The following is a 12,819-nucleotide window of genomic DNA, read 5'->3' as shown; positions in this document are numbered from 1 at the left end:
CCAAGTTTCTCTGAGTGGTAATGCCCTATGCTAACATATTGTTCCCGACCTGTTAGGTAACTTTTTAACCAGTTACCAGCTTTCCCTCGAATACCATATCTTTCCAATTTATCCAATAATATTGAGTGATTGATTGTGTCGAAGGCCTTTTTGAGGTCAACAAAAATACCAACTGCATATTTATTTTTATCCAGTGTATCAGTAATTTCTTCTACTGCCTCAATTATCGCCATTGAAGTGGTTCTTTGCGTTCTGAAACCATACTGACCAACATTTATTATTTGATGTTTTTCAAGGAATTTTTCTAATCTTGAATTAAAAAGTTTTTCTAGAATTTTTGAGAATTGAGGCAGTAGAGAAATAGGCCTATAATTGGTAAAACTGTGTTTGTCATTACTTTTATATAGTGGTATTACTTTCGCAATTTTCATTTTTTTTGGAAAACAACCGGACTGAAATGATAAATTACAGATATATGTTAAGGGACTAGCAATATTCAGAATAACCTGTTTAACTACAGACATATTTATGTCATGATAATCCATTGAAGACTTACTTTTACATTTTAATGTGATATTTATTACTTCTTGCTCATTTGTAGCTGAGAGGAACAGTGAAAAGGGATTTGATTTTATATTACTGATATTTTCATTTTTATGACACGGGATGTCCGCTGCTAGTTCAGGGCCAACATTTATGAAGAATTTATTGAACCCATTGACAATATTACTCATGTTGTGATTTTCACCATTTGCATCAGTAAAATATTCAGGATATGATGTTCCAGAAGATCCTTGTTTAATTAAGTTGTTTAACACATCCCAAGTTCCTTTTATGTTGTTTTTATTTTCATATAATCTTCTTCTATAATAAAGTTGTTTGCTCGTTCTTATAATATCAGTCAATTTATTTCTATATGCTTTATATCTTTGTTCCACTTCTTTTGTTTTTACTTTGATAAACTGTTTATACAGATTGTTTTTCTTTTTGCAAGCATTAATAATTCCTTTTGTGAGCCAAGGACTTTTTATCTTTTTTTTTCTTTGTCATGTGTTCGTTTACAGGACAATGTTTATTGTACCACATAGTAAAAATATCTAGAAAATTATCATAAGCCTTGTCCACATCTGACTCTTCATACACCGAACTCCAATCTTGTTGTGCTAAATCGAAATTGAAGGCATGAATTGCTTCTTCATTTATTGTTCGCTTTGCTATCATGATCTTGGTATCTATTTTTTTTAAATCACAGTCACACAAAGTAAAAACTGGTAAGTGGTCAGTTATATCACAGACAAGCAGACCACTATTAATTTGGAAATCCATGACATTAGTAAAAATGTTGTCAATAATAGTGGCGCTATGTGAAGTTATTCTGCTTGGCTTTGTTATTGTTGGATATAGTGATAAGCTGTACATCGTGTCAGTAAAGTCATCAATGGCTTTTAACCTTGTTGGATTTAGCAAATCAATGTTAAAATCACCACAGATAAATAGTAATTTTTGGTTCACCGAAGCAAACGTTTTTTTCTATCCATTCATTAAAAGTGTCAATACTTGAACTGGGTGTCCGATATATGCAACTTATTATAACATTTCTCTTTTTTTCATTCATAATCTCAATAGTCAAACATTCCAAAATTCCATCAATAGCCATAGACATAGTTGTTACAACATTATATTTTATAGAGTTATGAACATATATAGCAACCCTGCCGCCCGCCTTATTTAATCTATTCATGTATTTTAAATCATATCCATTCAAACAAAAATCTATTCCTTTATCGACATTGAACCAAGTTTCAGTGATGGCTATAACACTAAAGGGGCGAGAAAATTGTTGCAAATAGTCCTTAATGAGATCAAAATTAGAGTACATACTTCTGCTGTTAAAGTGAATTAATGAGAGCTTCCCGTCTAGGTTAATTTCTTTTTCATATTGTTCCTGAGTGAAATAATTACAATTTTTAACAAAAGTAGAGAGAAAGTTACTTTCAGAATCTATTTCTGGATCTATTATATTATGCTCCTTATATTCACAATCTAGATCAATTACTTTCTGTTGAAGAACTAATTTCAACGTGTCCATGTCATTTCCTGGTGTAATTGATACATTGGTGTCAGTTATACTTGTCCAGATCCTCCATGTTCCTCACTATCAGTACTTTTGCCTCTTCTGGTGTCCCGTTTAGCTTAATGAAAATCTTACAGTTTGTTACCCATGTATGTTGTATTTTACCGTTCTTCTTCAGTTGCCTTGCCTTCCTCGCGATGTCTGCGTTTTTTCGTGTCAGATGCTCATTAATGAAAACGTCCGTGCCTTTCAGTTTGCGTCCTTGTTTCAGCAGTGCGACCTTGTTCTTCCGATTGACAAATCTCATAATGATGGCCGGCAGTCTGTCACTCCTCCTGGGCAGTGAGTGACATTCTTCTATGTGCTCCAGGTCCATCTCTATCCCCTTGCTTTGGAGGAAGGACGCCACCTGTTGCTCTACCGAGCGGGTCTCCTCGTCGCTGGGCTCCCCGACGTTCCCGGTCACCGCGCGCGCGTATGAGCGCGGCTTGATTTTAATACCGCTGATGACCACGTCGTTCGTACGGGTGTACTGCTCCAGCTCAGCCACCCGCCGCTCGAGATCCATGATCCGTCTGTCCTTCTCGGCATTTTGGAGGCGTAGCTGTTTTACCTCCTCCAGAAGCCCCAGAAGCAGCTCCTGCTGCGCCCTGACTGCGCCCACGTCTCCGCACAGCGCTCCAAGGGAGGTTTTAATGTCCTCAACCTCCTCTGGTGTTGGGCCTTTCTTGGGTGGCATACTGAAGCGAGAGCACGAGGCGGCCACCACGAGGGACCCGGAAGCGGAATTTCTGATGATGGCGCCTGGCTAGGCCTGCTGGCTGATGGTGGAGCCTGGCTGTGGCCTGCTGGCTGATGGTGGAGCCTGGCTGTGGCCTGCTGGCTGATGGTGGAGCCTGGCTGTGGCCTGCTGGCTGATGGTGGAGCCTGGCTGTGGCCTGCTGGCTGATGGTGGAGCCTGGCTGTGGCCTGCTGGCTGATGGTGGAGCCTGGCTGTTGCCTGCTGGCTGATGGTGGAGCCTGGCTGTGGCCTGCTGGCTGATGGTGGAGCCTGGCTGTGGCCTGCTGGCTGATGGTGGAGCCTGGCTGTGGCCTGCTGGCTGATGGTGGAGCCTGGCTGTGGCCTGCTGGCTGATGGTGGAGCCTGGCTGTGGCCTGCTGGCTGTGGCCTGCCAGAGTGCCTCGGTGCTGCTGTGGAGGGCTTGTGTTGTTGGCGTGATCGTTTCTTCACGTGCGCTGAGACAGTGTCCTTCGGCCTATCAGGCTAAGTAAACAGTCCTCCAGCCAATCCAGGTGTCCTTGCATGGGATGGGAAGAATAGCCGTAACACAGTCGTTATCAGGGAGTGATTGTTTGGCTCCAGCCTTGGGCCTGCAGCTGGCGCCGTGATGGGGATCCGCAATGTTTATGTTGGTTTTGTTAATTTCCGTTGGAGAGTCGCGAGCCTCCCCATGATGGTATCAAACTTCTGTTCCATGGTGTTATCATTCTTTTGATTCTGAGACCTCACAACTGCAGTGATCCGTTCCACGATGTTTTCCAACTGTCGCTCAAGGGTCTCATTTTGAGCAGGCCTCTCTCTGATGTTTCCCCTCATACGCTCAATGGTGTTGTTTTGAGCCTTCACAGCAGCTGCAAGCGTCTCCAAGGTGTTGACCATATTACGTTCGTTGTGAGAGGTTGCGCCTCATTCCATTTCGATTCCAGCGGGCAGCCTTTGGGGGGGGGGGGGGGTTTGAACAGCCGGTTCCGCTCTCTTATTTCTCCGATAAACCAGGGCTAAGCCAACTCCGATCAGCATGAACCCTGTTATCATGGTTCCGAATAGATAGATATCTTCAGCGTCCTCGATCGACAGTCCCGCCAGGCACATGATCCTCCAGTTCTGCCACCCGTCCATCGTGTATCCGGCAGGGAAAGTCCCTCCAGGGCACTCAGGCTCTCCCGAGCCCAGATTTCTCGTTGAGAAAAGGGTGTCAATAGCATTCAGAGACCAGTTGATCAAATAAATAATTTTTCACCCATTGCAGTACAACCCCCCTGATCCCGTACCGTTCCAGTTTATTAATTAATATGTCATGATTGATTGTGTCGAATGCTTTCTTGAGATCCAGAAATACTCCAGCTGCATACTGTTTCTGATCTATAGCATTCGTAATCTCCTCAATTGATTCGATTAATGCCAGAGATGTTGATCTTTTTGATCTGAATCCATATTGACTGTCAGAGTAATTTATATTTATCTAAGAATTTGTCTAATGTTTATTAAACAGGTTTTCTAGGATTTTGGAGAATTGTGGTAGTAAAGAAACAGGCCTGTAATTTGTGAAGTGGCGTCTATCCCCGGTTTTATACAGCGGCACAACTTTAGCTATTTTCATTTTGTTTGGCACTTTTCCGTCTGAAATGATAAGTTGCAAATATATGTTAGAGGTCCTACAATTCCTTCAATCACCTTCTTGACGATTTTCATGTCAATATCATTACAATCAGTAGATGTTTTATATTTACACATGTGTACAATGTCAATTATTTCTTTTTCCTCCACTGATGTGAGGAACATTGAGTTCCTATCAATCAGGTTTTCACTACAGTCTACTGATGGCAGTGACTCAGGAATTTGTTCACCACCCCAATGCGTTTGTCAGTCTCTCAGTTTCCTCTCCACTCACTCGTGAACAAGACCCTAAAACCTGCACTCATTGGTGAAAAATACAGGGCGCCAGTGGGGAACCTGCCAGTTCTGGTATTTTATAAATTCGGGCCCTCAGACCATGAAGTCTGTTTCTGATTGTTTGGTTAGAGACATTCACACCAGTGGCCTGCTCGAGATCATTATGTAGCCTAGCAGTGCTCATCTTGTTCCTCCTTGCACAAAGGAGCAGATACCGGTCACGCTGATGGGTTAAGGACCTTCTAAAATCCTGTCGAGCTCTCTGAGTAACTACCTGTCGTAGAATCTCCTCTATGCTCTTGAAACTGTGCTGGGAGAGACGGAAAACCTTCTGGACTATCTGTGTGACCTCTGTAGGGTTCAGGCATCCCATCACGCTACCAGTAATGACACTGGCCCCAGTCAAATGCAAAACTAGCGAAAAGCAGTCCAGCTATGCAACCATTCCTTTTTGTCTCGTTGTTGTCCCTCTAGTGCATTGTGGATTTCATTAACACCAAAGCAGCTGAAAATGACTAACAACCTCCTCTGCTACTTTCCTGACCACAACAATGTCCCACAAGTTTAACTGTCTTGATGCTGTACTCGGATTAAAAAGGGTTTTTTGCTGTTGTACTTATACAGTCTTTTCTTTCTTTCACAGAAACATTGCAGGGCGAAAGTAAGTTTTTACTGAAATAAACAAAGAATGTAGTTCATAGTTATACTATATTACTAGTATAGTTTTTCCTGACTTTGTTTTTGTTTTTGCTCTGATGTAATGTGTTCAATTGCATTGCTCTCATACAGTCTTTCCTTTCTTCCATAGGTGCTGGAAAAAAAGCGCGCAGTAAGCTTGTTTTATTCGTAACTTTTTCTTACTTCAGTAAAATGTATATGGACAATTTTGTTGTAGTACCAAACATGCTTTAATGAAACTGGTGAATTCAAAAAGCGATCCGCCACTTTGAAAAAAAAAAAAAAATCAAATTCTTAAACTAAAAATAATTTTTTAAATAATAAAACTAATTACAGAATTTTGCACTTGACGATGCTCAATCATCCAGGTAAGTAAATCGCCAAAAGTTGATTCTGTTCATCTGGACGTAGCGTCCTGCCAAAGCAAAAACCTGTAGTGATCCCGTACGTGTCAGGAGTATTGGAGAAGTTGAGATTTTTTTTCTAAACACCGGGTCTCTGTGGCTTTTAAACCCCAAAACACGCTGCGCCAAAAATTGGTCCACCCCAAGGATCGGTCCCTCGACACAGAGTAACATAGTGTACGCTGTTAAGTGCAGGAGGATTGTCAGGATTTATACATCGGGGAAACCAAACAACCTCTGGCTAAGAGGATGGCACAACACAGAAGAGCTACCTCGTCAGGCCAGGACTCTGCAGTCTTTACACCTACAGGCCAGTGGACACTCAATGATGAGGATGTAACATCCTGGACAGGGAGGAACGCTGGTTTGAGCGCGGAGTCAAGGAGGCCATCTACGTGAAAAGGGAAAGACCGTTTCTCCCACAAATGCTACGTTCAGATGATCAGAATCCACTTTTGGAGATTTTGCACCATATTTTAGCGCTTTAAAAAAGCGCAACTATACAGTGTGTACTATATCTATTAAATATAGACATAGTCTAGTTAAATATAAAAAGTTTTCTAGGCCCTTTTTTGGAGCCTTTTCTGTTAGAGCACAAGTTTCTTAGTAGCCCAACAATTTTTATTCATGCATAAATATGTGTTATCAAGGGACTGTTATTTTGAACTTAATAGATATTCAATCTCTTCTTAAACAGTCCTACACATTATAATAGGTGTCCTTACCTTCACCAACTTCCTTTGGGCGGTGGCTTTTTACATGTACACGCAGAGGCTTCAAAGGAGTAATGAGGTGAGTGGGAGCTCAGATGTGATTGTTGCTTAAAGCAGAGATGTAAGGATGTCCAACTACACATTTAATCCATATTTAATACACTCAACAAAAATATAAACACAACACCTTTGTTACTGCTCCCATTCCCCATGGGATGGACGTAGAGACCTAAAATTCATTCCAGATACACAATATAACCATCCCTCCCAAACAGTGGTCACAAATCAGTCCAAATGTGTGGTAGTGGGCACATCTGCTATAATGAGATAATCCATCCCACCTCACAGGTGTGCCACATCAGGATGCTGATCTGACATCATGAGTAGTGCACAGGTGTACCTCAGACTGCCCACAACAAAAGGCCACCCTGGAATGTGCAGTTTTTTGCGCTATTGGGGGTCTGGGGACCCAGAACCGGTCAGTATCTGGTGTGACCACCATTTGCCTCATGCAGTGCAACACATCGTCGCATGGAGTCTATCAGATTGTCAATTGTGGCCTGTGGAATGTTGGTCCACTCCACTTCAATGGCTGTGCGAGGTTGTTGGATATTCGTGGGAACTGGTACACGCTGTCGTATACGCCGGTCAAGCACATCCCGAACATGCTCAATGGGTGACATGTCCGGTGAGTATGCTGGCCATGCAAGAACTGGGACATTCTCAGCTGCCATCTGCCCTGAACAATGTGAACCATGATTCATCCGTGAAGCGCACACCTCTCCAACGTGCCAGACGCCATCGAATGTGAGCATTTGCCCACACAAGTCTGTTACGGCGACGAGCTGGAGTCAGGTCAAGACCCCGATGAGGACGACGGGCATGCAGTTGAGCGTCCCTGAGACGGTTTCTGACAGTTTGTGCAGAAATTGTTTGGTTGTGCAAACCAATTGTTCCAGCAGCTGTCTGGGTGGCTGGTCTCAGACGATCTTGGAGGTGAACCTGCTGGATGTGGAGGTCCTGGGCTGGTGTGGTTACACGAGGTCTGCGGTTGTGAGGCCGGTTGGATGTGCTGCCATATTCTCTGAAATGCCTGTGGAGACGGCTTATGGTTGAGAAATGAACATTCAATGCACGGGCGACAGATCTGGTTGACATTCCTGCTGTCAGCATGCCAATTGCACGCTCCCTCATTGCTTGTGGTATCTGTGGCATTTTGCTGTGAGACAAAACTGCACATTCCAGGGTGGCCTTTTGTTGTGGGCAGTCTGAGGTACACCTGTGCACTACTCATGATGTCAGATCAGCATCCTGATGTGGCACACCTGTGAGGTGGGATGGATTATCTCAATATAGCAGATGTGCCCACTACCACACATTTGGACTGATTTGTGACCACTGTTTGGGAGGGATGGTTATATTGTGTATCTGGAATGAATTTTAGGTCTCTACGTCCATCCCATGGGGAATGGGAGCAGTAACAAAGGTGTTGCGTTTATATTTTTGTTGAGTGTATAAAAATAGTGCAGTTTCAACAGTATTCTCTCAGTTTTTCTAAATCATAAACAAATGCTGCTATAGTACATGAAAGAAATCTTCCAGCATGGCTAAATGTGTAAAATTACAGAAAAAAGGAGAATAATTCCCATAAATTCACATAAATTTCCAGTTTTTCAAATAAACGGTCTTCCTTTGTGGAATTGAAATTTACAGTAATACTGAAAAGGAGGAAATTTGATGTTTTGTTTTTTTAATGGTTATTATTGAACTCTTATCTAATTTGTTTTGTGTATTATGATAGCAAGGTCTTTATCAGTAGAGAAAATTGTGAAAAGCTATGACAATACAGTAAAACGTCAGAAATCTGAAACTTCTCCATGTGTGTGATACCTGTGGCTTAAAGAATACAAGGGTAGGGCTGGGCCATATCATACCGTTCACGGTAACATCGGTATAATGTTGGGCAACGATAAGAAAATATCGCGATAGAATATGGGTGAAACACGCATGTGCAGTGCCTTTGTTTTCATACGCACATGGCGGAAAAAGCATGGCGGCGACGGAGAATGAGAAGAGCGAAAGCGGATTGATGAATGAAACCAGAACTGGGGCCCGTTCTTCGTACGTCGCTTACTACATCCAAGATCAAATGACACATCCAAGACCAAACCATCGCGCTAACCGTGAGCTCGCCAATCCGGTTCCCCGAACACACCTGCTGTTGACGATCAGTACAGTTGGATGAAGTAATGTGAGATCACTGGGTGCCGTAAAAGGGGCTACGCATCGATAGTAGAAACATTGATCGGCAACCCTCTGATTGGTCGGCGAAAATGTCGAAGGAGCGCGCTCGGTATTTTTCGGCAGCAGAGCAAGAACTCTTGAGTGAGGGATTTCAGGAGTTTCAGAGTTTAATTAAAACGCAAGGGAACACTGCAAAGGCTGCAAAAGCAAGGAGAGAGGGCTGGCAGGAAGTTGCTGACAAATTAAACTCGTAAGTAATTTAATAATAATAACAATAATAATGGATTGGATTTATATAGCGCTTTCCAAGGCACCCAAAGCGCTTTACAATGCCACTGTTCATTCACTCTCACATTCACACACTGGTGGAGGCAGCTACAGTTGTAGCCACAGCTGCCCTGGGGCAGACTGACAGAAGCGAGGCTGCCATATCGCGCCATCGGCCCCTCTGGCCAAAACCAGTAGACGGTAGGGTAGATTTATTATATTATATTATATTACATTATATCATATTATATTACATTATATCCTCTTTCACATTAGAGCCACGACAGGACCCACTAGCACATGGGAACAAGTAAAAGTGGAATATAAGAATATTCTACAGAATGGTAATATTTATCACTTATATTGCTTTTAGTCTCTTGAAAAGAGACCCTGGAATAATCTGTTTGTTTATAACAGCAACCAAGAAAAGGGCAGAGCAAAAAAAAAGACAGGTGGTGGTCCTGCACCCCCTCGTCAACAAGTTGGTTAAGTAAATAATACCCTCACGGGAAAATCGATATCTCTCTATGAGCACACTGTCGCGCTGAGCTAAAGGATCCTGTCTGTCCCGCAATATACGCTGAATTCTGAGGACTCTCCTTATCAATCTTGCACCTTCCGCAATGGGTTGCTCGCGTAAACGGACAGGACATGGCTGCGACAGGCTTCCCAAATCCCCCTTCGCTTTTATAGCCGTGGTCTCCCATCTTGATTACACAAAGTAATTTACTATTACTACTCTGAAATATGAATTACATCTGTAATAATCACATACATGTAATAGAATGTTAATAGTACATTTCCCTTTTTTAGGAAATGACCTGTATGTATCTGTGTGAAATCAATAAATGGATCAAGTGCTGCATTATCTTTAGTTACATTGATAATATTTATTTATGGTGAAACAGTGGTGGAATATCGCTGTTGCTTTCGTATAAATGAAGCGGACATACCTGCGTGGCCGCGATCTAATCCTGTTTACATAAAGTAAGCCTGCTTCCGAGCAGGTTTACGCTTACGGCTCTGTTGCTATGGCAGCAAGTCCCGGATGAGCTTCGGGGAACCGAACGATCCAAGATCACACGAAATCGTCAACAATCAAATCCAGCTAACTTACTTAGCGAGGTACGAAGAACGGGCCCCAGGTTTGTAAAAATGCTGCAGCTTCACTGGTGTGGAACTGGTTCAGCTTTCGTCCGTCAGATACACAACAAAGCACTATTTTTGGTAGCGCATGCTAGCGGGCCGTCGTTATTACCGTGTTGTTTGGAAAATACGGCACACTTAAAATCAATCCTGTTAGGTATTTTGATACCATAGTAGCATTTACAGGATATTGTTTTATACAGGAAAACTGTTACTCAATAAGGCCCATCTACTAGTTGTTTTTCTCTTTCTCTGTGACCCAAGAATTAATGTGTAGGACTCACAAGCTGGTACCCCAAGGTCGAAAACACCACAGAGATGAGACCACTTCCTTACTCCCATCCTCCCTTCTTCTTTATCTCCTGGAAAAGGCTCGTTAAAGGCTAGGTGGTTCGTTTCAGAATTCACTAATGAAAGAACTCTGTATTTTATGTCTAGGAGTGTATTTTGCTGGGATGATCATAAATTATAGCTGAACTGATAAACTACACAAGGGATACTTTGCTCACAAGGCAGGAAGACGTTTCCTTATTTGGTCTGTACCGGTTTGAACTGGGAAAGCTGACACACGAACCTTTTTTTTCATCTATATAAACTGCTGTGTATCAAATAAACCTTTGAGTCGATTTGGGAAGACAACCTGAAGCAGTCTGTGTTTCCTTGTTCTCCCAAGCTGCTCCCGACGTCGTAACTAACCCAGCTGAATGGCATACCTGAGTGTTACTTTAAATAATTAGGAATCTTAGAAGGAAAGGACAGAACTCTGCTTATCGCTCACGCCACGGAGGAAACCCGGGAAGGCAATTTCCTTCAATTTTGGTGTCAGAAGTGGGATGCTGACAGAAGGTAAATATGTGTCTTTCATATTTATATAGAGACCATATTATACCTCTCTCAGTGATCGATCCATAAAAAAACGGGATATGCTGACGAAGTTTCACTTAGTGATCCAGAGAGATACACTGACTGACTTCCTCAGTCCCCGAATAAAGAAACGGGATATGCTGACGAAGTTTCACTTAGTGATCCAGAGAGATACACTGACTGACTTCCTCAGTCCCCGAATAAAGTAAATTAACCCTTGTGTGGTGTTGGTGGACACAGGAAGTTGCCTGTTGTCTTGAATATTTTAATTTTGTTTAAAAAATAATAATAATAATAATAATAATTAATTGTTTAATTAAACGTACGTTAAAAAGTGAGAAGTTGCTCACTCAGAAAAAGTGACACAGAAAGTTGCCTGTTGTCTTAAATACTTCTCGTTAAGTGAGAAGTTGCTCATCAAAGAGTGACACAGGGAGTTGCCTGTTATCTTGAAACGTACGTTAAAAAGTGAGAAGTTGCTCACTCACAGAAAGCTAGTAAATAATTAAATTTAATTTTGTTAAAAAAAAAACAAACGAAAGAAAACTGAAAACGGGTCTCACAGACCCGATTACCATACAAGGGTTAAAAGCAGTAAATTAAAAGCAGAAAGACACAGGAAGTTGCCTGTTGTTTTACGAGAAGTTGCTCGTTAAGCGAGAAGTTGCTCGCTAAGTGAGAGTTGCTCACACAAACAAAAAATTGCTAGCAATAAATTTAAAGTGACCTCAGCTGTGCCGCAGCGAAAATACTAACATAAATCCTCCTAGCGTGTAAACCCCTCTGGAAATCACTGAACATGGGTCAGAATTATTCAAAGACCACAGACAGGTCCGATAAAAAATCTAAAGTACCTGTAAAACCAAAAATTAATAAAATACAAAATAAAGTCTCAAATAACGGCTCAGTATAACTCCCATTTCCGGTTACGTGTAACCTACGTCCGCGAATCGGTGAAGACGTCCATGATCACCTATCCAGAACATGCGGGAGTGCTTATGTGACTGACTTTGTTTACAACTTAAGAAGTTCAATGCATTCTAATTTATTTCCGGAGCCTTATCCCGAACGATTATCGCCAGAAAACAGGTCAGTAGAAATGTTGAATATCATTTGTGATAAGAAAAGTAGTCTGCTTAAAAAGTCCTGTAGAAAATATATGATAGAATGCCGCGACGTGATGCATCAAATGTTACCGCTATGGACAAAAGGAGGGTAAATAATGACAAAGTCGCCGATTTCTTTAAGAATCTAAAGAAATTCCTGCTAACAATGTCCAGAGACAAAATTGACTTAAATGCAGTAACTATGTGTAAACAGAAGCCTGATGAATCCATCCTAGTATTCATAAAACGCTTTATGCACTGTTGGACAAGCTAGAGGTGCAAATTTAGCTCAGTTTTCCAGCAGCCGCAGACACCCAAAGCAAAAATGAATTTGTGTATTTCATTTAACATAAAGGGTGAAATGTTTGCTGACACTGATAACAGCTTATGTTTTCTCTGCCCTATGTACCGACATGATGGAGAAGGAACATCCTCTGTGTCAGCTGGACCCTCAGCAGAGAATGAACTCAACATCCTTTTTGTCCGGTACTCTATGTCACACACTGTGCCAAAAAAAAAAACGTGTACAGACGCCACTAACAGGTAATCCCATGACTGGGAGCCACACTTTTGTTTCTCTCACACTGTTCAACAACATGATAACTGCTCACACAAGTGAAGGTCAAACAGTGATTTTGTTACATAACTC

General features: G+C 42.0%; 1 protein-coding gene across 3 annotated transcripts in view; it reads left to right on the top strand.

The window, feature by feature from the left end:
- The window catches only part of LOC146575407 (uncharacterized), a 58,131-nt gene that overhangs the window by 34,326 nt on the left and 10,986 nt on the right, over nucleotides 1–12,819 (top strand). For all 3 annotated transcript variants that reach the window (XM_085270110.1, XM_085270109.1, XM_085270108.1), the window contains exons 10-12: nucleotides 5,392–5,409; nucleotides 5,557–5,577; nucleotides 6,528–6,622. In XM_085270110.1, coding sequence (XP_085126236.1) covers nucleotides 5,392–5,409; nucleotides 5,557–5,577; nucleotides 6,528–6,622 — 134 coding nt within the window. The remainder of the gene's footprint in view (nucleotides 1–5,391; nucleotides 5,410–5,556; nucleotides 5,578–6,527; nucleotides 6,623–12,819) is intronic.

The sequence above is a fragment of the Mchenga conophoros genome, linkage group LG4 (assembly GCF_057382185.1).
Source record: "Mchenga conophoros isolate Kocher_MC1m ecotype Shallow Benthic linkage group LG4, M_conophoros_male_GT1.1, whole genome shotgun sequence".
Taxonomy (NCBI): domain Eukaryota; kingdom Metazoa; phylum Chordata; class Actinopteri; order Cichliformes; family Cichlidae; genus Mchenga; species Mchenga conophoros.
This window is presented reverse-complemented; position numbering and strand designations above follow the sequence as displayed.